The following is a 21,634-nucleotide window of genomic DNA, read 5'->3' on the forward strand; positions in this document are numbered from 1 at the left end:
CATTCGGAGGCCTTCCTGGCTTCCTTAGGAATCCATAGGCACGAAATCATTTTATCACGTTTGGATGATAGATATATGGCATCTATAATTTAAATTAAATGTCAAATTGGGTTTGTGGAAAGCATGCTGTTCCTAGTCCGGCATACCTTCAATATAGTGCAATCATATGATTTGTTAGCCTTGTGTAAGCAGCTAATGTGGTACAGCAGTTTGACTAGAGGTTGCAGGTTCCAGTCTCCATTGAGGCATTTACCCTGTGACACCACACCATGTTTACTGTAACATTAAATAACCCCATAGAAGAATTAACACATAATTGCACATATGCCAAGATGTATGTGAAACAAGGCAAGAGGTGCAGCACATGGAGTTCACGTTCATAAAGGCCTCTTAAATGTTCACATGGACAGCACTAGTACATGTGAACGTTTATAAAGGCCTCTTAAACGTTCACATGGACAGCACTAGTACATGTGAACGTTCATAAAGGCCTCAAACGTTGACATGGACAGCACTAGTACATGTGAACGTTCATAAAGGCCTCTTAAACGTTCACATGGACAGCACTAGTACATGTGAATGTTCATAAAGGCCTCTTAAATGTTCACATGGACAGCACTAGTACATGTGAACGTTTATAAAGGCCTCTTAAACGTTCACATGGACAGCACTAGTACATGTGAATGTTCATAAAGGCCTCTTAAACGTTCACATGGACAGCACTAGTACATGTGAACGTTCATAAAGGCCTCTTAAACGTTCACATGGACAGCACTAGTACATCAAACATCAAACATCACCCCAAACACATTATCCACTTTCCCATTGGGTTAAAACGGAGGGACACCAGGAGTTTACAGGAGAAATGAATGAAGCAAAACGATTGCATGTGGAGTCATACGTGAAGTAAATGTATCAATTTAATTTTCACTTTCGAAATGATTTATTGGCCTGATTTTTCAATAGATATTGCCAAAGCTTTATCAGCGATCATAAAATCAACAGAAACCATGTTGATTCATAAATGAGAATGAATGTGCAAATCGGAGCGAGTGAAACTGCCCCTGTACCATGTGCATTCACACCTCCGCAGGCTTTCTGGGCGCTTGAATAGCCCCGATACCAACCGTGGCCTTTTCCTGGTGGGTGGCTGAGACTGGGGGTACGCACAGTGCTGCCGGAGGCCCTCACATTCATAATCAGTTTACACAACTAATCAACTCCCATATTTATTCATTTTTTTAATGCGCGTTTCATCTTGAAGGGAGAATTCCTTTGTAACGCTGCCAGCCATTGTCCCCCCCCCACCCACCCCACCCACCCGTGCCACAAGACTAAATGTTTTTTTAACCACTGTATAAACAATTGAACATTTCTCTTTTGCAGAACCACAAACATGATCACACCTTTATTCTATTGTATAAAAATACACATTCTGCAGACTAACTCAACTCTGTTCTTCGTGGCAAGTTTTAATTAAGGGCATAAGTTCATCAGAAGTTCTCCACCTGGGCGCAGTACCATTGGTGCATAATTTTCCTCCGGTGATTTCTGTACAGATGGGAGCATGCCAACTAAAACGGTGTCCCTGAGGGGGGGGGGGGGGGGGGTTTGCACCCAGTTGCTCCAGCTCCAGCCCCACAGGGGTCAGTCCTACAGAGAGATACTAAGCAGGCTTTGGAGTATTGTCGCTTCATTTTCTGAACTCTCCAGGATTCCTGAAAGTTTCCCCCGTGTTCGTTGGACCTTCTCACGCTGGCAGCCTGCATTAGCAGGTCTGGAGGCTGTTTGTACATGCACACGCACGTTCCCAAACGTGCACACCCCTTTCCTGCTTTTTCCCACCGGCTGAGCGGAGTAGTCACTGCCCCGGAGGACTCCAGCTACCGAACAGCGCAGGGAACCCAGGGCCGCCACACCCCAGTCCTGCCACACACACTCACACTCACACACTCACACACTCTCACACTCTCACACACTCACACACTCACACACTCACACACTCACACAGACACACACACACCCCGCCCTGTCTTTTAATACCGTTTTTTCATTTTTATTCACAGCGAACGGCAGGTTTGCCGGGGGCGTGTGGCGCCGGGTGCGTTGCCGTGGCGACGGGGAGAGACTCAGTCCTCGTCGCTGCTCCAGGCGTCCCTCAGCGCAGGGTTGACCGCGGCGCGACCCTCTCCCTGCCAACAGGGAGCAAGATTCCCCTTTAAAACAGCCAATGAGCACGCTGGATTGTGAGAGACATGTTTCACTTCCTGTCCTAAAAGTTTAGGACCAGTTCTTACAGTCCAATCTTAAATAACAACAAATAATACACAGAAGTCAGCAGGGTTGGGCTTAATTCCATTTTTCCATTTTCAGCTCCGACAATTCAGGGAATAAAAATTAATTAATTGAAAATCAAAATCAAGACTAGAGAGACTTTTCACTAGTTTGAAGCTTTGTAGCAGTTAAGACAGGTGAGTCATACAGGTGCATTAAACACAGGTGAGTCGTACAGGTGTATTCGACTCAGGTGAGTCATACAGGTGCATTAAACACAGGTAAGTTGTACAAGGGTATTAGACTCAGGTGAGTTGTACAAGGGTATTAGACTCAGGTGAGTTGTACAGGCGTATTAGACTCAGGTGAGTTGTACAGGTGTATTAGACTCAGGTGAGTTGTACAGGTGTATTAGACACAGGTGAGTTGTACAGGTGTATTAGACACAGGTGAGTCGTACAGTTGTATTAGACACAGGTGAGTTGTACAGGTGTATTAGACACAGGTGAGTCGTACAGGTGTATTAGAGACAGGTGAGTGGTACGGGTGTATTAGACACAGGTGAGTTGTACAGGTGTATTAGGCTCAGGTGAGTTGTACGGGTGTATTAGACACAGGTGAGTTGTACAGGTGTATTAGACACAGGTGAGTCGTACAGGTGTATTAGACACAGGTGAGTCGTACAGGTGTATTAGACACAGGTGAGTTGTACAGGTGTATTAGACACAGGTGAGTCGTACAGGTGTATTAGACACAGGTGAGTTGTACAGGTGTATTAGACACAGGTGAGTCGTACGGGTGTATTAGAGACAGGTGAGTTGTACGGGTGTATTAGACACAGGTGAGTTGTACGGGTGTATTAGGCTCAGGTGAGTTGTACGGGTGTATTAGGCTCAGGTGAGTTGTACGGGTGTATTAGACACAGGTGAGTTGTACAGGTGTATTAGACACAGGTGAGTCGTACAGGTGTATTAGACTCAGGTGAGTTGTACAGGTGTATTAGACACAGGTGAGTTGTACAGGTGTATTAGACACAGGTGAGTCGTACAGGTGTATTAGACACAGGTGAGTTGTACAGGTGTATTAGACACAGGTGAGTCGTACAGGTGTATTAGACACAGGTGAGTCGTACAGGTGTATTAGACACAGGTGAGTTGTACGGGTGTATTAGGCTCAGGTGAGTCGTACAGGTGTATTAGGCTCAGGTGAGTTGTACAGGTGTATTAGACACAGGTGAGTCGTACAGGTGTATTAGGCTCAGGTGAGTTGTACGAGTGAGTTGTACAGGCGTTGTAGGCATTTTGAAGCAAAAGCGGTGACCGACGCCCACCTGTCCAGCAGAGCCACGCTCGTCATCCTCCTCAGTGTCAGGGGGGCGGGGGGAGGGGACCCAGGCCAGGAGGTTGCAGTCTTTACCACCACTGTACAGCTCCTGAGAGGAGAGGGTGTTCAGGTTGAGTAAATATAACACAGTTTCACCCAAGTTAACCAACAGCACTCTGAGGGAGGGGACAGTTTCAGGGCTGGAAGGCTTTTTCAGGGTTAGAGGTGACCAGACCTGGGGGGGGGGGGCAGGGGCAGTTTCAGGGCTGGAGGGAGTTTTGGGGTTGGGGGTCAGTTTAGTTTCTCACTGGGCATGTGATTGCGCAAGAGCCAAATATTCAAATATTTTATTGCCATAGCCTATGCCTCTGGAGGGGGGGTGAATACGCACAGCTGCGTGAAAGGATATGGATTAGAGGGGAACAGAATATGAAAGTCATTTGATCTAAATACACACCCGCTGGTACACGATGATGTCAAATCTCATAAATTCTCATTTTCCAGGGATTGAATGGAAAAAAACTTTGGTGTGAAAATACATGGTCAGTATTACCACATTGTAACGTTTCTAGAATATATACACTTTAAGGCGTGTTCGTATGGTTATGAAGAATTAACGAAATTGAGGAAAAGGTTCATTTTGATTTCAGCTCTTGCCTGGTAGTCGGGGTGGAAGACGCAGCAGTTGACGTTGTTGTAGTGCCCCCTCAGCGTGCTGACCCGTTCCCCCGTGTGAAGGGCGTACATCTCCACCGAACTTCCGCACGGCACGAACGCAAAGTCCGTGCTGCACCCCCGAGAGACGGCCACCTGCAGGCCTTTACGGCTATCGTTCTCCACCTTCCCATAATTCACCTGGAACAACAACAACCATATCCATAGCACTAACACATGACTATAGTACTATAGTACTAGTATTTCAGTCTATAGCATAAACGCATGACTATGTTTTATCAGTCCACAGCATTAACACTTAACGATGATATCTCAGTCCATAGCACTAACACGACAGGTATTTCAGTCTATAACACGACAGGTATTTCAGTCTATAGCACTAACACATGACTATGGTTTATCAGTCTATAGCACTAACGCGTGACTATAGTATTTCAGTCCATAGCACTGATACATGACTATCTCCTTCACGATCTGAGAGCAGAACATATCTCAGTTCAGGCACGGGTGTGTCTCAGGTGCAGCAGATTAAAGGCTCGCTGAAACGGAAGTGACATGACATGTGCACTAGTGAAATATTTTTTGACTGACATCAAAGGAGGAGGAGAACGTAAAATGAGGACACGCCGCTGTGTGGAAAGGATATTATTGGTTGGAGGGGAACGGAAAATTGACAAACATTTGATCGACATACTGGTAGACGATGACGTAAAATCTGAATTAAAATAATTTAGCAGGTAGCGGAAGGAAAAGCGCTGATCTAGCGTCAGTTGGAGCCGGGAAGGGTGCAGTACCAGCGTGTTCTCCCCGGTGGCGCTGTTCCACAGACGCATGCGGTCGTCCGTGCCGGTGGTGAGGAGGAGGAGGCCGTCGGGCGTGAAGCACATCCCGTTCACTCGGCCGTTGTGCGCCGTGTTCACTGAGACCAAAACACAACGACAAAGCGCACCGCACTCAGACAGGAAGTGACAACGCGTCAGCTAAACCCGGCCCAAAACCACAATACAAGCCTCAGGAGCAGGGCCAGGGCTGCGATTGGTGGAAGCGAAAGTCGTATGTTTACGTGCTGATGGACTGGACCTTCTTTTACACACTAACTACACTTTTGCATCAATAACTGGTTGATCGGTCAGAATCTTACCTACTCACTAAAGCTTCTGTCTGCATCTACACTGTCACAGCAGCAGCTGGTTCAGTCTTTTTTTCCTTCAGCATAGTCCTTGGGTTTTCATGCAAGGTTCATAAATTCACCTGTGGTCCAGCACAGCGGCCACCACCACCATAACACTCCTCATCAGGCCCAATGAGCAAAGTCCTCCTGGAACGTGACATCAACCTGCCGCAGAGACCCCTCTCTCTTTCGCCGCCTCTTTCTCTCTCGATTTTCTCCAGCTCTCTTTCTCCACCTCTTTTTCCCTTTCTTTCTCTCCCTCTCACACTCTGAGAGCAAAAACAATGTCACATGGTAAGTCTTGATGAAACTATGTTCCCAAAGACAGATACGCATCTTAAAAGACATAAATAAATCAGTCCTCAGAACTGCACAGAAGAGCCGACTAACTACCTCCTGCAGACTTATAAATAAATATGTTGAAATACTGCATTATTTAGCCAAGAAAAGAGCTGCACTTATCTTTTTTTCAAGGAAAGCCTGGCCAGAATCTGCAAACCAAGTAAACTAGAGAACATGGACTGCTTTGATTATTATAAACAGCAACCTGTGATAGAGATGGTGAAGATGACCTCACCTGCCTCTGACGAGGCTTTGGACTTCTCCCCGTTGTGTTGGTCCAAGGTGAAGATACTTCCAGCGGCCTTCCGTACATCCCATAACCGCACCATGCTGTCTGCACTGAAACGCAACACCACAGCCTCTTAAACTACACTTCCCATCAGCCCCCTCACATCCCATAACCTCACCCGGCTGTCTGCACTGAAACACCACGGCCTCTGAAACTACACTTCCCATCAGCCCCCTCACATCCCATAACCTCACCCTGCTGTCTGCGCTGAAACACCACAGCCTCTTAAACTACACTTCCCATCAGCTCCCTCACATCCCATAACCTCACCCTGCTGTCTGTGCTGAAGCACAACACCACAGCCTCTTAAACTACACTTCCCATCAGCTCCCTCACATCCCATAACCTCACCCTGCTGTCTGTGCTGAAGCACAACACCACAGCCTCTTAAACTACACTTCCCATCAGCCCCCTCACATCCCATAACCTCACCCGGCTGTCTGCGCTGAAGCACAACACCACAGCCTCTTAAACTACACTTCCCATCAGCCCCCTCACATCCCATAACCTCACCCGGCTGTCTGCGCTGAAGCACAACACCACAGCCTCTTAAACTACACTTCCCATCAGCTCCCTCACATCCCATAACCTCACCCTGCTGTCTGTGATGAAACACAACACCACAGCCTCTTAACCTACACTTCCCATCAGCCCCCTCATATCCCATAACCTCACCCTGCTGTCTGCACTGAAACACAACACCACAGCCTCTTAAACTACACTTCCCATCAGCCCCTCATATCCCATAACCTCACCCTGCTGTCTGCGCTGAAACACAACTCCACAGCCTCTTAAACTACACTTCCCATCAGCCCTCACCAGTGTAATGTGGGGACGCAGTGTATGTTGTGGAAGCTTACCTGGCGGTAGCTAAAATGTGTTCATAGCGGGGAGACCACCTCACTGACAGGACCTCCCCTCTGTGACCTGAGGAGGGAAAATAATCACCATCATCATCACCAGCACCACCCAGCAACACTTGAACAATGGAAAACAGAACACTTACCCAGTGGAGCACTCACCCTGTAGAATGTGGCTGCGCGCCCCAGACTTGAGATCGCACAGCTGGATTTTAGGGTCTTCAGAGCCAACTGAAAGCAGTAAAATATTACATTTGCATTATTTCATTTCTCTCCAAAAAAAGCATAAATAAAACCAGTAATCCAGCACGGAAAAGCTACAAAATGAATTCAGTTTGAACTAAAAAAGAATGCACTCAGCAGGGTGCAGCCATCTCCCCTCGCATGAATGTGCACACTAAATGTCTTTGCCAATCTAGTATTTACTTTTCAAGACATGGTTGTGGCACTAAAGGAAAGGTCATGCAGTCACCAAAAGCAAAGGGGTTCTTCCTCCAGGGAACATGAATGTGCACATAAAATTTCCCAACAATATGGCTATTACTTATATATATAACAATCACAAACTGCAGGTTTTCCCTGATGGTGGTGCTAGAGCAGGGGTACACAGCTCCGGTCCTCGAGAGCCGGTCTGCGTACTGGTTTTTGTTCCAACCAACTGCCTTGTTTTGAATTCGCTGACAGCTCTATAAATTACTCTGGTGGTTCAAGCCTGTACTTGAGCACATTAAAATCATTAGGATACACAGCTGTAGCCAGTACACATGCACGTAAGATAAGATATGATTGAGTCAATTAAATAATTAAGACCAGAAGTTGGCACAAAATCCTGAAGTGGATCGGCCCTTGTTGTGCACCCCAGCCCTAGAGAAAGGGTCATGGGGTCACCAAAATCAAGAAGTTTCTTCCTCTGGAGAACATGAACATACACATCATTCACAATTTCATGCCAATTCGGCCATTACTTTTCCAGATATGTTTGTCACAGATAGACAAACAGACGGGCAGACATCGTAACATAACGTCCTTGGCGGAGGTCATTAGTGTTAGTTATTAGTGTTTTTCTCATGTAAGACCAGTGAATGAAGCACAGCTAAGACTGTGCCTTTAGAAATGTGAAAATTACACACCCACTTGCGGGTTCCCCTGCTCTGAGACAACAGATCTCCGTTAAGGGGTATCCCCTGAAAAGTAGGGCAGCCACAGTGACGGAATCAGCACATTCCCGGAGCCGGGCTCAGGCAATGACTGGGTTTCGTCGAAAGTGCGCACGACTCCTACAGCGCGCGTCTTTGTCTGACGCATTCCTTCACCGCACGCAGGACGCTGGGTGTTGGTGTGGAAGTATGCGCAACCTGTTGATCCAGCTTTCTGGGGTGAAAGAGAGAACATTCCCTGCCAATCTTTACAACACCTCTCTCCCTCTTTCTCTCTATCAATCTCTCTCTCTCTCGCTCCCTCTGTGCCGCGGAGTGCTCGCTTGACAACGGTCATGTTTTACAATGTTGGAGTTGAAGTTTAACTAGAATCGAACAGCGGCGCTACAGTGTTAGCGCAAACAACGTCGTTTTTTGGGGCAGGATGGCGCGGTCTGGTTCACGCGGGCGGGTCAACGCACACCTGCGATGAGGCTGTGTTTCCGGGCGATGGGAGACATGTGGTGGCAGTATACGTTTCCCTGGAACTGGAACACCTCGGCAGGCTGAGAGCACAAAACACAGAAGAAGAACACTGTTATTTTTCACGCCTACATTTTTAACAGATACCATTAAACTTACACATTCCTACATTCCATGCCACATCCTCATTCCAGTGTTCTCATCCGAACAATACCACGCGCCGAAGAGGTTGTGACCAGCAGGGGGAGTAGAGAAGAGCACTGTGTCTGTCAGTCGGTTTACCATTGTGGGATAACTAAGGCTGCCCAACCCTGTTTCTATAGAGCTACCATCCTATAGGCTTTCACTCCAACCCTAACAAAGCACAACTTTGAAGTGAAAGCCTACAGGATGGTAGATCTCCAGGAACTGGGCCATGCAGCCTCAACACGCAAAATCATGAAACAAAACTGAAAGGACAGGATATTAGCGTTGCCTAGACAACGCACAGGGATTACAGAACCACACACATTGACACAACGGGGCGTAGTCTGTAGACAGTAAAATGTTCAGCGTTAAAGTAACTCTCGCAGAGTTTATTAGTCCACTACGGCCAAACTGGAGCTGAATTAGCACTGGACATTTTATTGCATAGGGCAGCTGATTTTCGACCCATACACACACACCGAGCACTTTATTAGGAACATTTTTACTTTATTACACCTACTTATTCATGCGATCAGCCAATTGTGTGGCAGCAGTGCAATTCATACAATTATGTAGATACGGGTCAGGAGCTTCAGTTAATGTTCACATCAACCATGATTGTTGGTGGCAGACAGGGTAGTTTGAGTATCTCAGAAACTTCTGATCTCCTGGGATTTTCACACACACTAGTCTCTAGAGTATGCAATACAAATCCAGTGGGGAGCAGTTCTGCAGACAGAAATGCCATAAGAGACATCAGAGGAGAATGGCCAGACTGGTCAAAGCTGACAGGAAGGTGACAGTAAAGCAAATAACCACACATTACAACAGTGGTATGCAGAAGACACACAACACAACATAGCTTTAAGTGGGTAAGCTACAGAAGTCTAAAAAATAGTCTAAAAAATAAGTCTAATAAATACCTAATGAAGTGCTCACGGTATAAATCTCCCAGTGTGGTCAGGGGCTTGACTCTCTGCTCCGACCGTTTCTGTGATTCCATCTCTATCAGTAAACCCCTCTGCTTTCACTCTGTCTGAATAAAGTAAACCAATAAAATAAAATACATTAAGGTATCGCACTGTCTGACCTCCTTTTTCAAAAATCTGGTACGTGTGTTGTGTGTTTTTCGTTTTAAATGCACATTTCCCACATCCTGGTTTTTTTGGCAGCCGTTTGCACAGGCCTTGAGCGGTCTCCATGCGTACACTGGTCCCGTACGGAAGCACGCAGATGTTCTTCCTGCTGTTTATTTTACTCAGCCCCCTATAAACCCCGAAATGTGGGCGCTTGTGAAAGCCGTGCGCCCGTCAGAAGGCATTCCTCCTCGACGAGACTTCCTGAAGCAGCCGGCTGTAAAAGGAAAGGCGGGCATTGTCTCCGTCAAAGGAGTCGGAATACGACCCGGGCCGGGAGAGAGAAACACGGAAGTCCGCTTCGGGCCCGAGCTCCGCTCCCCCCCCCCCCCCCCCCCCCCCCCTCCGGAAAGCCCTTCGGCAGGTTTCCACGGCAACGCTAATGACGGGCAGCTGGGGGAGAGCGTCCGCGGCGTGGAACGTTATGCAAACCTCGCCTTAACGCTAGGCCGGCGACACGACCGGCCCCGTACGCAGCCCATGCAAATGAAGGCACGGCGCGGACCCAGCCGGACGGAGACACAGACGCACTTTGAGCTGAGAGAAAAGTGCGTTAATGATTAACCCCTTCCGCTCAGGGCAGGAAGAGGGGACTCGCTGTTTACGCCTTCATCTTCCTGCGCTTTTCACCAGAGCCTGCTGGCTCCGCTTCCACCTCACGCAACCTTTAAGCGCTTGTTAAGGTGACATTGTTCAAGATAACTGCTATATAATTCAACGTGGCTTTCATATCCGCTTAACCAAAGTGGAACTGGTTTTGTGACCGTGTGGTCACAGCACTCACTTCTCACTGTAATGTCAATCTGGGAAGGTTCGTGGACTGCTGTTAGCCATTAACCCAGATCATCACCAAACTGGCTGCTCAACCGAGCCACGATCTGTGGCTTCGACACAAACAAACAGAGGGAGCTATTGTATTACAGAGCATGGATTATGGGAGAGAGAGAAAGGCGTGGGGGGGGGGGCGTCATATAATCCTTTAATACTTGAAGCTGTTGCAAAGACTGAGTGAGAAAGAAAAGGAGAAAGGCAGAGAGATAAATTGACAAGATAGGAATCAGAAGAGGAAGAGAGAAAGAGGAAGTGGGAGAGAAAGGGCAACAGAAACAGGAGGTAAAGTGATAGCATGGGTGAAAGATAGAGGGAGGGAGGGAGGGAGGGAGGGAGAGAGAGAGAAAGAGACAGACACTCACCTTCAGAGATTCTGTGTCCCAGACTTTCATTGTTTTGTCAAAGGAGCTGGAGATGAACATTCCAGTATCATGAGGATACCACTGCACCGTCTCCACGCTGAACTTGTGCACATAACGACTGGACCTGAAACACACACACACACACACACACACACACACACACACACACACACACACACACACAGACATTATCAGCAATGCTCAGCACCACCCTTACACGCGGTCAATAAACAGGCCAATCAAATCACTTTTACATCTTCAAAATCTTACATCAGACCATCACACACCTAAAATATCTGTTCACCCATATTTTTATGAAAATATAATATTATACCATTGTAAGGAAAATGACCTGTATTACTAATTTCCCACTACAGAATGCTGCCCTCTGGTGGACAGGAGGTTTAATGCTGCGTTCCATTCGGAGGCGGAGGTTGGAATTTCCAACTTCCAACCTGCAAGCATTCCAGGTGCACGACACCAAATGTAAACAAAAAACATGGCTGACTATGGAAAAACTGGTGGTGTTTATGTGGCAAGTGTATAGCCACATTAACTGTCTGCATTCTGCACGTACCCAACAGCAGAATATACCACTTGTTAAATGCTCCAGTCTAGCTACATTGGTAGCTAATCTGCAAAAGTCAGTAAATTGTATATTTCTGAAAGTTTCCACATGTTTTTTTTGGCCGTTTTCACATTTTCCCCAGATAAGTTGTGTGCAGACATTTGCCCTAACCAGCTAATTAATAACATTGGCAACATATTTTGACAGACTTACTTGCAGAACAGGTTTTACTGTGAAAGTATTTTAACGCCATGCAGGAAAAATGCTTTACATTGGCTTTTAGTTGATGGTTTACTATTTAGGAAGAGCACCTCCATGGTTCCTGCCACTGCCGTGTAACGTCAGACAACTGTTTCTCTTAAAGTCAGGGTAGAGGCAGAATTCCCACTTTGAGTGACGTTCTATTGCATTTTTCCTCGTAGGAGGTCAGAAAAACTGGACTTCGGGGGTTGTCTGGAATGCAGCGTTAGTAGAACAGGTGGTTCCTCACCTGCCCACAGTGCAGACTGCTTTACAGGTGTACTGGGGCTTCCTGCTGCCATTCTCCAGGTCATAGATCACGATAACCCCATCGGCCCCGCCCGACAGCATGCTGCAGGAGGGACAGGAGAGGCACAGGGTTAGGGTTAGAGTTAGGGTTAGAGTTAGGGCTAGAGTTAGGGCTAGGGCTAGGGCTAGGGCTAGGGCTAGGGCTAGGGCTAGCCACCAGTCATTACAGATGGGGACACAGTCGTGTAGGAGGGCTCACCCCCTTTGGATGAGATGTGAAGCCAAGCTCCTAACTCATGTGTGGCCATTAAAGTTCTCGTTGGTACTTAAAGGGGTGTTAACCTTGGGGTGCACATAAATTGGCTCTCCTAATCACCCTGCTAAATTTGATTGGCTACACAATCCCTCGCTTACATATTTCAATTCCGGATATTGTCACTGTAAAAGAGAACTGAGTTCCCAATTGACGTACCTGGTTATATAAAGGCACAATAAAATAAAATAAAAATATTAATTGTTAAAAGCATTTAAGTTTCCAGTTGGTAGAAAGAAGATTTTAAATGCGTTTATGGAGGGTTATCCTAAATGGTTTGACCATCATCACAAATTGGTGACTTCTGTATTTGACAATAGAGTATTAGCAACTGAACACTGCAAGTTGGAACATGAAATGCGTTTCCACCAGCAATGGCTGAAGCTGTTCCAACATGCTATACGGGGTGCTTTTCCCTTGTTTGCCTTTCTGACTCACATTCAACCTACAACAAACACAGGTGCACCTGTCAAACACTGTTGAAACACCAGTATAGATAAAAGGTTATTTGTTTATCTTTCTGAAACCTTCTTTCTGATTAAAGTCACATCATGATGAACTGAGATGAACCACTAGCTGGAGGAGGAGGAGGATCTTCCCAACAAGATTCCGTCTCATTTTGAAATACTACTGATGATAAATATCCAACTGTAGAATTCATAAGCAAACCCATGTGATCAAATTCGTTGAAAAGGAAAACTGATATTTATTTACGTACTATCGGCCATCGATAACCTCGATGTCAAGAGTGTTGATTCCGTTGCTATGGATGCGGTCCACTTCTCGGTCGGGGTTTAGCTCAAAGCTGAGAACTCTACGGGAGGAGGAAAACAGAGCAGGAACTTTATTGCCCGATTGAATAGCTGAGCAAAAGCATTATCAGCTGAACAATAACCATAAAACAATGCCTTATTTCCGTTGATATGCGAATAAGACTACACTCCTACATCGTAATGGTATGAGCGACTTTTGGTTCGGCACGTGTCATTGGTTTTCTGTGTTTAGTCGGTGTAGGCTAGTTCATTATTTGAACTAAGCATAGGTAGCAACATGCAGGTCTGATAGTTTAAGGACACATTACAGAACAGTCGCCTTCGCCTTGTATTCTGATTCACCGTGTCACAAAGTAGGGAAACAGTGACGCGTAGTGGATGTGATTTTAAAAAAGTAAAAAAGGCGAACAAAAGCATAGGTTAGTGCAGGGTGACTGCTAGAACCTGAACTACACGAAAAAGGAAACTGGACACTGGCTGGAAAGTTAACTATATAACGTTAAGTAAATGTTGCAAATACTATACCCTCTTATAGCAATTAACAAGCGGAGTATCTTGGAGTATTCGTCACATTAAGTGGTCAGCAGATCAGTTAACTAAGTTAAAACTGCTATAAAATTACCTCCTCGTTGATTCGGCGCGTCTGAGTCGCAATGGGTCGTCCAATCCTGTCTGGCGTGCTGACAGAAACCCCAACATTTTGGGGGTATAAGAAAGATATCGGTAATTTATAGATGTGGGTGGAAAGAAAGCTAACTAGTTAGCTAACAGGAGCTGGCTAGAATAACCAAACTGCACAACAAACGCTTCCTATGTCTAAGGAATCGCTTTGATCTGGGTTCCAAAACACTACGGTTTCTGATATCCATAAATAAATAAAATAAAATAAAAACTATTTGGGCAACACTTTAATTATTCTAATCAAGAATAACATTTTCATCCAGAAGGCGCCGACATCTTGTTCTGAAACGTAACCTTTGAACAACGAAGCAGCCCATTGGTTGTCGTAAACACATGGACCAATGATTAAACAGCTTGTAACGCACTAGCATTTGGCTGCCTCTGACAGCTAAGGTTAAATGCCCGTTTAATGAAACTGTATTCAAGGAAAACTCAATTAGTTCACTGTTTCAGCAATGAGCAGGATAGCCGCCTTATTCCGAAGCTTCAGAATAGTCAAAGAACATGTTGGTACGGACCATTTCGGGAATAAGTACTTCTTTATACCAGAGCAGAAGACATGGACGGGTGAGTTCCGAATGCAAGAGGCTAGCTAACCACATAGCTCAGACTGTTACTTTTTTCTTGTTGGCATAACTGCTGTCGTTTTTCTGAAGACTTGTACTAAACATTTGGTACATCTTTTAGGGTAACTTCCTTACACAATTCATTTAAATATATCTAACTTAGCCATACAAATAGGCCTATATAACGGGGGTTTGTTTTCAAACAGGTGATTGCCTCAAGAAGATATGTATGTATGTATGTATGTGTGTGTGTGTGTGTGTGTGTGAGAGAGAGAGAGAGAGAAAATTTGTTTGTATATGTGTATCTCTGTTTGTGTGTGGATGTGCTGAGATAAATTAAGTTTAAGATTGAATGTACAATTATTTCATATTTTATATGACCAACAAACAGTAAGCCTTATCCAGCAGTATTGCTCTATGGACACTAGAGGGTGTGGTTTTTCCTGCAGAACGTTTGCCTATGCAGCTGTGATTGACGGGTCTGGTGTTGAAAAAAGTGCAACACAAACATAATTCACATTCATAATATTGTTCATTTCCATCCACATCCCTGCTTTTGTTGAGGAATTGTTGCGTGTCATATGTTTGTGTGTCAATGCTCTTTCTGCTTGAGGACCCCTCTCTCTCTCTCTCTCTCTCTCTCTCTCTCTCTCTCTCTCTCTCTCTCTCTCTCTCTCTCTCTCTCTCTCTCTCTCTCTCTCTCTCTCTCTCTCTCTCTCTCTCTCTCTCTCTCTCTCTCTCTCTCTCTCTCTCTCTCTCTCTCTCTCTCTCTCTCTCTCTCCGTCTCCGTCTATCTTGTCCAGTGTTCTGTAAATAATAGCGATGTATTATGTAAATCGTGCGGCCTGCTGAGACACACCGTTTCAGTGTTTCAGTGCTCTCTTTGAATAGGTGGAGCTGGTCTGTACCGGCTTAAGGGCCAAGTAAACAGTGCCCTCTGTCTGTACTGTTTGCTTCATGTGGCGTTTAATTTCCCCTTTTTTTAATGAAGGCAAAAACAAACAAGTCTGCCTGAAAAGAGGAACACCCTCGCCCTTGTGCGATCTCTGCTAATCCCTCTGCCCCCGAGTGACAGGTGTGTGCCCCACACAGAAGCCGCCGTCAACAGAAGCGGCGAGTTAAAATGCACCAATCGCATTTGGGGAGGGCTCTTTAACGTTCACCTGGCCTGGATCAGAGCTGAGAGACTGAACAGGGACAGTCCAGATCCCTGGTCTGTCACACATTTGTTCTGCTGTGGGGAAAATGGAAGTAGTTCTGTTATATTTGCTCGCCAGTCGTGCAATAATGTTTTATGTCATATCCTGCAACTCACTTAAAGGTACAATAGGCTTTTTGTGTTAAAACATTGTGACAAGACCAATCCCTTCCAATCATTAGAAAAGGGCTCACTTGTTGACTCACCCTCTGCCTGTGTGTGTGTGTGTGTGTGTTGTGTTGTGTTGCTTTGATAAAATAAAACATCAATTCATGTCCTCTTTGTGGAAATCAATTTAAAAACTGGTATAAACTGAGCGATAGCATGTGTTTGGAGTGAGTGATACAAATTGTGACATCACGGATAGAGTGAGGTCATCCCTGGGTGTTAGAACACTCTGATGTTCTTACGCTGTCTCCACCGAGCACATGACTCGGCGCTTCCCTCATCCCAGAAACATCCGGAAAAACGGGCGGGCTCCCTCTGGAAAACGCCCGTCACGTCACGCGTTAATGGGGGTGTGGGTTCCACGGAAAATGTGACGCGACCGCGTGCATTCCGTCACTCTTGTTTCGTGGGTGTACTCGCCTGGGAACACGTATGTAGCATGACACGCCGTTCCCTGGGCTCGTTTGTCCTCTGATGTGGACTCCTCGCTGCGTGTGAACAGGCCTGCTCTTTCATGCGTAATTACCTCTGCTATCTCACTGTATATGTACCGTGAATTCCTGCTCCCCATACCATGGTGAGGAATGGACATTTTCAGCCAAGTGCAGCTGCTGGGTGTTTGTTTGTGTTGGGTGTGTGTCTCTTGGGTGTGTGTGTTCGGTGTGCTGTGTATTTGGGGTGTGTGTGTGTGTGTGTGTGTGTGTGTGTTTGGGGTGTGTGTGTGTTTGGGGTGTGTGTGTGTTGGGTATGTTTCTGTTTGGTGTGTGTGTGTTTGGTGTCTGTGTGTGTGGTGTGTGTTCGGTTTGTTGGGTGTGTGTGTGTTTGGGGCGTTTGTGTGGGTGTGTGTGTATGTGTGTGTGTGTGTGTGTGTGTGTGTGTGTGTGTGTGTGTGTGTGTGTGTGTGTGTGTGTGTGTGTGTGTATTCGGTATGTGTGTGTGTATTCGGTGTGTGTATGTGTGTGTGACGTGCTGCTCTGTGTTGCAGGGCGGAGTGTGCGGCAGAGGAGAATGATAGAGGCTGCCAATCCGAAGGAGTTTGAGTACCTGGAGGGGAACATCCCCTGTGAGTGGGACGGTAAGGCTGGGGCGGGTCTCTCAATCTCTCTCTCTCCTTCTGTCCTTCTTTTCATCTTTTTCCCCCTTTCATCCTTCCTCCTCCTCCGTCTCACTCCACGCACTCTGCCCCTTTTTCCCCGCGATTACCGCCCAGTTTAATTCCCTGCTCTCTTTCATGTGCAGTGCAGAGCGCACTGCCGGGTAGGGCTGGGGGTTACTGGGGTTCAGTGCAGAATCCATGCATGCTAAGCAGGGGATGCTAATGAGGGGAGATGAGAGAGACTCCCCAAGTGGCAGAAAATGAGCTTTAGTTAACGTGTGCTGATCCCACAACGTGGTTACTCCACAGTGTGTGTGTCCCACAATGCACCTATCCTATAATGCACTTGTCCCACAATGTGCCTATCCTACAAGGCAATTGTCCCACAATGTACACATCCCATGATGCACTTATCCTACAATGCAGTTATCACCACACTGCAGTTACCCCCTAATGCAGTTATCACCACAACGCAGTTACTCCTAATGCAGTTATCACCACAACGCAGTTACCCCCTAATGCAGTTATCACCACAATGCAGTTACTCCTAATGCAGTTATCACCACAATACAGTTACCCCTAACGCAGTTATCCCCACAATGCAGTTACCCCCTAATGCAGTTATCACCACAATGCAGTTACTCCTAATGCAGTTATCACCACAATACAGTTACCCCTAATGCAGTTATCCCCACAATGCCGTTACTCCTATTGCAGTTATCCCCACAGTACAGTTATCCCCTAACGCAGTTATCCCCACAATGCAGTTACCCCCTAATGCAGTTATCACCACAATGCCGTTATTCCTAATGCAGTTATCCCCACAGCACAGTTACCCCCTAATGCAGTTATTCCCACACTGCAGTTACCCACTAACACAGTTATCACCACAATGCAGTTACCCCCTAACGCAGTTATCACCACAATGCAGTTACTCCTAATGCAGTTATCCCCACAATGCAGTTACCCCCTAATGCAGTTATCCCCACAATGCCGTTACTCCTATTGCAGTTATCCCCACAGTACAGTTAGCCCCTAACGCAGTTATCCCCACAATGCAGTTACCCCCTAATGCAGTTATCACCACAATGCCGTTATTCCTAATGCAGTTATCCCCACAGCACAGTTACCCCCTAACGCAGTTATCCCCACAATGCAGTTACCCCCTAACTCAGTTACCCCCACACTGCAGTTACCCCCTAATGCAGTTATTTCCACAATGCAGTTACCCACTAACACAGTTATCACCACAATGCAGTTACCCCCTAACGCAGTTATCACCATAATGCAGTTACCCCCTAACACAGTTATCACCACAATGCAGTTACCCCCTAACGCAGTTATCACCATAATGCAGTTACCCCCTAACACAGTTATCACCACAATGCAGTTACCCCCTAACGCAGTTATCACCATAATGCAGTTACCCCCTAACGCAGTTATTCCCACAATGCCGTTACTCCTATTGCAGTTGTCACCACAATGCAGTTACCCCTAACGCAGTTATCCCCACAATGCAGTTACCCCCTAACGCAGTTATCCCCACAATGCAGTTACCCCCTAATGCAGTTATCACCACAATGCAGTTACCCCCTAGTGTAGGTAGCCCATGCTCACAGGCACTGGGGTCTGGGACAGGTGTAGTTCTGCTTTGTGTTGTATTTCATTGATGCATCCCTTGTGTCCCTCTGTCTTCCTGCAGCTTGGATTCGCGGCAGAAGGAAGACGCCCCCTACAGTCGAGGTGAGAGATTACAGCTGTGTGAAAGTGGAGCAGTGCATGTAGGGTAGTGATGGCAGACATGAGGTCCCAAAACAGCTTGTCACTTGATTGTTTGAAGCAATCAAATTTAACGCAGATTTGTTTAAATATGTCACTGACAATAAAGAATCACCTTATTTCTTCCAGTGACTCCAGTTTTTACCTTTTTTGACCTAATTCACTGAGTAGTGTTCCTCTTAGTATGTGTCTGTATAATTTTGAGCATATAATTGTGTCTCTAATTCTGTGTGCATTTGTAATTGCTTGTGTATAATTGCATTTGAATGTATAATCGCATGTGTGCGTACAATTGTGTGCGTGTTTGTGTGTATATTTGCTTGCACACAGTTGTATTTGTATAATTTTGTGTGTGTGCATAATTGTGTGGGTGCTTGTGAGTATATTTGTGTGTAAATGTGCGTGTGCACATGTAGTTGTATATGTGTATAATTGTCTGTGTGTGTATAATTGTGTATATTTGCTTGTGCATATGTAGTTGTATATGTGTATAATTGTGTTTGTGTGTATATTTGCATGTGCATATGTAGGTGTGTGTGTATATTTGCGTGTGCACATGTAGTTGTATATGTGTATAATTGTGTTTGTGTCTATAATTGTGTGTATATTTACATGTGCACATGTAGTTGTGTGTGTATGTGTATAATTGAGTGTGTGTGTAATTGTGTGTATGTGTATAATTGTGTGTGTGTATTTACGTGCACATGTAATTGTGTGTGTGTGTATGTGTATAATTGTGTGTTGAATTGTATGTGTGTGTATAATTACGTGTGTGTGTGTGTGTGTTTGTGTGTGTGTATGTGTATAATTGTGTGTGTGCGCGTGTGCGTGTGTGTGTGTGTATAATTGTGTGTGTGCGTGTGTGTATAATTGTGTGTGTGCGTGTTTGTGTGTGTATAATTGTGTATGTGTATAATTGTGTGTGTGTGTATATGTATGTGTATAATTGCGCGTGTGTGTGTGTGTATATGTATGTGTATAATTGCGCGTGTGTGTGTGTGTATGTGTATAATTGTGTGTGTGCGTGTGTGTGTGTGTATGTGTATAATTGTGTGTGTGTGTGTGTGTATGTGTATAATTGTGTGTGTGTGTGTGTGTGTGTGTATGTGTATAATTGTGTGCGTGTGTGTGTGTGTATATTTACGTGCACATGTCTCCTCAGGAGCTGCTGCAGAATGAGCGGTACAGGGCGGAGGTGAAGCTGCGGGTTGAGGAGGCAGAGCAGAGAGACCTGGCCCTGCAGAGGCAGGAGTACGAGGACGGGCTGGTGGCGCGCCCCGCCCAAACCCTCATCAAAGGCCACGCCTCTGCCACTCACTACGGCCAGGTCCAGGAGGGGGAGGAGCCTGTCAGCACCGCCAACACATTCCAGCCAGGGGCCTGGACCCCGGGAGGGAACACCCCCAAAAAATAGACCCCGCCCACCCCAGACTGGACACATGCAAAATTGAAATGCTTTAAAATTTTGAGTTTTTTCGAGTGGGCTCATTCCATTCGCTTATTCTTTTCCTCTTTTTCTTTTACTTGCTCCTGACCCGGAAATCGACCGAGGTCCGCCATCTTTAAGGACATTCCAGCCTGTTAAATGTTCCCTCTGAGCTAGAAGCAGAAGTTAGGAACTCCCTATATTTCCTTACAGCAGGAGAACATCAGCGCATCCTTTGCGGAAGTATTTTTTCGGAACGCGTGACGATTGGCCTGTGGCTCCACCTCTGCCTCTCTGCCACGTGCGTAACTGACATGGCTTCCAACTGTGTTTGAAGGAGCAAGGACATTCAGTTCGCCTCATTCACGTTTTTTCTCGATTACTGTCTTCATTTCTTTTTTTACCCTCTCCCGATGGGTGGAGCTAGGAGTAGATAAAAGTACAAGAACAAAAATAAGCGATTGGAATGAGCCCAGTGATTCCGCTGTTCGCAATGGGCGGCCATTTTGTCTGCGACGCTTATTTGACCTTTTTGTCAAGTCATGGAACTGTGAGGGTGCAGGCCCGTACATGACCTGAGCTCCAGTCGGCCGTGTTTGTGTACATTCTTATTTGTGTGCGAGAATGTAGACGGGCCTGAATGCCCTCTATTTAAGTCAATAAAAATATGAAATGTGAGACGTCACTACCCACAAATATTATGGGTGGGGGGGGAGGGTGGTCTTGGGACTTCCAAGAATGAGTGTTTAATCCAAACACAAGGACTGCAATTGAGGAAACGAGCTATTAAGTTCTGAGGACTTTTCCAGATGCTAAAGAGCAGCAGCGTGGCTAACGGTCTGAATGCTGAATGAACGGGAAACGGCAGCTGGTCACCTTCTGTTGTCTTCCACACGGGGTCTGTAACAGCCCGTCTCTATTCTGACTTGTGTGATTGTTTTTAGTTTTAGTTTAGTTTTTTTTTTTTTAAACCATTTATTATTTATTTATTTCCGAATAAACCCTGCCGTGGAGGTCAGTGGGTCTGTGAGGCTAATGAACAACACCTTTCGACCTCATTCTAAACTTTTGCCAAGAGGGGAAAGAAACTCAGGAGTTGACAGGGTTTCTCAGCAGGGCCTGTTAAATGAACACTGCAGGTGTCAGAAACTGAACATTTTTAAGAGTTCTTCGTGTAGCGAAAGGTTCACACAAGGGCATCATCTTATGAATACATGTTATGATAGAATGAGGCTTTGTGAAATTTAAAATGGGCAGACCTGTCCTAAGTTATTATCAGTGAGTCACTAAGTTGAACAAATTGTTTCGTTAGGCTGTCGAGAGAACTTGTTTCAAACAAGACTGACAGCTTGGTGTAGCCGCTCCAACAAGTGCTTCTGGAAATGTCTCTCCCATCGCTAATTAGCACCCCCTGGTTATTTCAGGGGTGATTCATGGGAGGGGATGGAGAGATGGGTTTATCCTTTTTAGTCCGAGAGTTGATTCAACCCATCCGAAAAATGATTTCAC

The 21,634-nt window shown here is 45.9% G+C and overlaps 2 protein-coding genes across 4 annotated transcripts; one reads left to right on the plus strand and one right to left on the minus strand.

Moving 5' to 3' along the window:
• Positions 1-1,333: 1,333 nt before the first annotated feature.
• Positions 1,334-14,200, minus strand: ercc8 (excision repair cross-complementation group 8). Of its 2 annotated transcripts, XM_061259810.1 has the most exons (12): positions 13,834-14,200; positions 13,157-13,252; positions 12,127-12,228; positions 11,069-11,192; positions 8,555-8,636; positions 7,097-7,165; positions 6,935-7,001; positions 6,021-6,124; positions 5,067-5,191; positions 4,255-4,452; positions 3,605-3,706; positions 1,334-2,192 (listed from the first exon to the last, which is right to left on the minus strand). In XM_061259810.1, the coding sequence occupies exons 1-12, from the start codon at positions 13,908-13,910 to the stop codon at positions 2,130-2,132; spliced, it is 1,209 nt and encodes a 402-aa protein (XP_061115794.1). In that variant the 5' UTR covers positions 13,911-14,200; the 3' UTR covers positions 1,334-2,129. The 2 variants fall into 2 exon arrangements, with proteins under 2 accessions (XP_061115794.1, XP_061115795.1); XM_061259811.1 differs by lacking the exons at positions 12,127-12,228; positions 13,157-13,252; positions 13,834-14,200 and adding an exon at positions 9,260-9,468.
• ndufaf2 (NADH:ubiquinone oxidoreductase complex assembly factor 2) lies at positions 13,792-20,803 on the plus strand. 2 transcript variants are annotated; one of them, XM_061259813.1, is made up of 4 exons: positions 13,792-14,459; positions 16,810-16,887; positions 18,623-18,663; positions 19,862-20,803. In XM_061259813.1, the coding sequence occupies exons 1-4, from the start codon at positions 14,348-14,350 to the stop codon at positions 20,111-20,113; spliced, it is 483 nt and encodes a 160-aa protein (XP_061115797.1). In that variant the 5' UTR covers positions 13,792-14,347; the 3' UTR covers positions 20,114-20,803. The 2 variants fall into 2 exon arrangements, with proteins under 2 accessions (XP_061115797.1, XP_061115796.1); XM_061259812.1 differs by having other exon boundaries at positions 14,112-14,459; positions 16,810-16,899.
• The last annotated feature ends 831 nt before the right edge of the window (positions 20,804-21,634 follow it).

Source organism: Conger conger, chromosome 11, assembly GCF_963514075.1.
Source record: "Conger conger chromosome 11, fConCon1.1, whole genome shotgun sequence".
In the NCBI taxonomy this organism is placed as follows: Eukaryota; Metazoa; Chordata; class Actinopteri; order Anguilliformes; family Congridae; genus Conger; species Conger conger.